The 4,001-nt window shown below is 31.4% G+C and overlaps 1 protein-coding gene across 1 annotated transcript; it reads right to left on the bottom strand.

The window, feature by feature from the left end:
• Positions 1-2,171: 2,171 nt before the first annotated feature.
• LOC131606503 (protein DETOXIFICATION 53-like) lies at positions 2,172-3,703 on the bottom strand. Its single transcript, XM_058878724.1, has one exon. It carries the CDS (start codon positions 3,701-3,703, stop codon positions 2,288-2,290), a length of 1,416 nt encoding a protein of 471 aa, XP_058734707.1. The 3' UTR covers positions 2,172-2,287.
• Positions 3,704-4,001: the final 298 nt, after the last annotated feature.

Raw genomic sequence — 4,001 nt, 5'->3', positions numbered from 1 at the left:
ACCATCTATCTACCTACCTATTTCTCCCACACATCACAATATAATTAATTATCTTGAACATCTTAGGAAAACATATAGTTTTTTTTTTTTAATAAGCAACCATATTTAAAAAGAAATACCCCAATAAACTACGTGGGATGGCGCTTTGTGTGGTTATGAAAAATTTGTTGATTTCTAGATTATTTTGTGATAGTGATATTTAAATTTATGTTTCAAATATAAATTTTAATATTTACATGTTGATACAATCCATATATTTTAAAAAAGTGAAGAAACATTTGTCGAAATCAACATATAAATAATATAATAAATAAAGACGGATAATTTCAAAGTATTTACACATATTTAATTCTATTTTGCATAACTACAGTATGTAGTTCAACAGAGTGGAGCTGTTAAAATGAGCTCGGCTCATCGGGCTGGCTCATAAACCCAATAATTTAATCGGGTCGGACTGCAAAATACCTTAAAAAAATATAACTTTGTCTTTTTGGGCCAGCTCATTGGGACTATGTTTTTTGTGGGCTGGACCGGGCCAAGCGGACTTTGGATTGGCCCATTAAAAAGAGATTTTGGTCAATTTTGGAGAAAAAAAATTGAGATAAGATATAATTTCATAAATGTGTTTTCAAGTGATAAAGAAAAGTTAAAGAGGATAAAAATATATTTTCAAGATGATGTGATCAAAGAAATTGTTGTGAGATGCAGAGAAAATTTGATAAGTATGGGTGAATAATATTAAGTCACTTTATACTTTTACATGGATAATTTTGTGGTATTCATATATATATATATATATATATATATATATATATATATATATATATATATATATATATATATATATATATATATATATATATATATATATATATATATATATATATATATATATATATATATATATATATGGATAAATATTTTAAACATCACTTATATACGTTTGTGATGACTCTCTATTTATATTGTGTTGTATTTATCCATTACATCTTTTTTTAAATTGAAACTATAATATTGAAATACGGGCAGGGCTGGCCCATTGGGCCGCACGGGTCTTTGAAAAATAGACCGAACTCATTTTATGTGACTCATTAATCAATCGGATTGGACCGGAGCGGGCTAGGCCGGGCCTGCCCATTTGAAAACTCTATATATGAGTTAATTAAATTAAATAGATGTAAATTATTAATATATGATTTAATTCTTAACTAAAATATCTATTTTAGATTTATTATTAACTTCGCAATTTTTTTCCTACTATTGTTTCTTTTTTGTTCCTTCTATTTCTCCTTCCTTGACTGCAACAACAATAATCTGATCATCCTCAATCACGCTACACTGCTTTTTAAGATTTGTTTGGATGTAAGCACATAATGTGATGTTTGAATATCAACTGTTTAGTTAATTGGCCATCTTAACACAAAATTAACTTTACAAGGACTAAAATAAAAACAAAAAAAAACAAATACCAAAAGTAAAATAGAAAATAAATTTGAAGATCAAAATAAAACAAAATAAAAAATTAAACAAGAATAAAACAAAAATAATATATATTTTCAGGAATAAAATGCATATTTAAAACATTAAAATATAAACTTAACCCTAGAAAATTCAGTTCCCAAACAAGGAATCTCTTCAATATGAAACTAATATGAATTTTAGGAAGGATCTTAATGCCAAGGAATTCAAGGTATTTATCTACACACTACCTCAGAGAATGGATTGGATTCAAATAAATGCTAAACAATCCAAAAAAACATAAAAATCCATTCAAGTTTGATTGTGAGCGACTTGTTCACAATGTAACGTGTGCTTTTCTTATGCACACAAGAGTGAATAAATATATATGTATCATGGAAAAGAATCAATAACCAGCAAGTCTGCTAATTGCAGTGCCTATTACAAAGAATGAACACTAAATAAAATTACTCAAAATCAAAGAGACTTATACACTTACAAGGACTACAAAAAAAAAAAATTGAAACTTCAAAATCTCATTCACTAAATTACATATCAATGTTAAAAGCAAACTCTTCAAATTCAACACTTTATCATAAGGAAAATTTCATGAATTTCACTAAAAACTTGGACTTAGTTTTATTGTAACGAAATTCACATGAAATTCACCAATTAATAAAATTTAACTTGAAGGGAAAAAATGTGTTGCTAATAGCATTATCAACCTTACAATATGTTTTGAACCGCGGCGACAAACACTTCGACACGCTGACAATGTAGCTTTCACGGCGCGAGTATGCGCTGATCAAGCGCGGATTCAAACAATCACTTAGAGAGTTTCAAGCAATACACTTTCTTCTTCATCAATGACACTTTCTTGTTGTTGTGTTGATTTCTGAGCTAACTCCAATGCTCTTCTACTTTGTTGTCCCCAATCAGTTTGAACCAAAGTATACACCATCATACAAACACATGAAACTTGTGCTGCCAACATTCCATACCACAAACCTACCAATTCAAATTTGTACCAAAATGTAGCAAAAATTGAAACCGGTAACCCAATTAAATAAAACGCGCACAAATTAATTCTAGCACCAACGTAAGGACGCGCGGTTCCAGCTAAAATCCCACACGATACCGTTTGTGGCCAGTTGCTTATTTCACATAACCCTAAAATCGGGAGAACTTTTCTTATCATATCAATAATTTGTACCTCGTCTGTAAACAATTTCCCCCAATTTTTCCTTGCTAAAATCAATCCAAAACAAGCTGATACTCCAAGTAAAACCGCTATCAAAATCCCAATTATAGCAGTTCCTTTTGCCCGCGAGGCTTGCCCTGACCCTAACGAGTGACCGATTCTTGTTGTCAAAGAGGCACTAAGTGAATACGGGAACACATAAAGAAAACCAAGTGTTTGAATAAGTATTCCCATTGTCGAAACCGAAGTTTGAGGATCACTCAACAAACCACAAAGAAAAAGCATTATCTCATACCACCACCATTCCAAACAAACCGAAAGACAACTAGGAATTGCAAGACTAAGCAATGGTTTCCAACCATGACAAATAGAGTCAACTATTGTAACACCTTGCCATGGCTTAAGAGGTTTATTTGAAAAAACAATATAAACCAACATCCCTAATGTCATATTTATCGAGTTCATTCCGGTGGCTAACGCGATACCTTTTACACCTAGTTTCAAATAAGTAGCTAGGAAATAATTTATTGGTAGGTGTAATAGTGCTGCAAATGATGCAGCCATAGTAATTGGTGGTGTTAAGCCTTGAGTTCTCAAAAAAGTTCTCAATGGATTGAGAAATGCTTGAGCAAATAATTCAGGGATTGAGTAAAGCATATAAACTTGTGCAACTTTTGTGACACTAGGATCTTGACCTAGTAATTGAAGTAGTGGTTCCATGTTAAGCCATAAAAGTGAAATTGGGATTGTAACAAGAAGGAGGAGACATAGTGTTCTCAAAAGTGTTTGGTTTAGAACTGACCATCTTTTGGCTCCATATGCTTGACAACAAATAGGATCCATTCCCATTGTTAGGCCTTTGAGAACTGAAGTTGCGGTGATGTTGGCGAAACCGAGGGCTAGGCAACCCCCGGCTAGCTCTGCTCTTCCTTGACGGCCAAGGAAAAGCATCGAGATTGCCGACCGAGAATACATCATTAGGCTTGTCATTGTTATTGGACCTGCAATCTTTGCAAGAGATTTCAACTCTTCTTTTACCTGCATATATGCAAAAGTGCATTATTATTTCATGTTTCAACAAAAACTTGTGTATATAAATTATTTATACTAATTTTCTATTCTAGGAATTAATTTCTAGGCGTAATAATAAGTTTCCTTTTCCAAGAATTGCATAGAAATAATGATAGTAGAAAACTATGTTAAAATTATTTTAGTTTTTATGATCATATATATCTCTCTCAAAATTTTACAATACATTATTCTTTTGTGATTTTGACAATTATGGTAAAGATGGATTTTACGGTTAGTAAAAAGTATTAACAACAAATGATACACATAGTTT

The sequence above is a fragment of the Vicia villosa genome, linkage group LG5, assembly GCF_029867415.1.
Source record: "Vicia villosa cultivar HV-30 ecotype Madison, WI linkage group LG5, Vvil1.0, whole genome shotgun sequence".
Lineage (NCBI taxonomy): Eukaryota > Viridiplantae > Streptophyta > Magnoliopsida > Fabales > Fabaceae > Vicia > Vicia villosa.
Note: the sequence above shows the minus strand (reverse complement) of the source record. Positions and strands in the feature narration are given on the sequence as shown.

Excerpts from the sequence above, each read along its gene's own strand:
- LOC131606503 (XM_058878724.1), bottom strand. The coding sequence starts at position 3,703 with ATGCAGGTAAAAGAAGAGTTGAAATCTCTTGCAAAGATTGCAGGTCCA.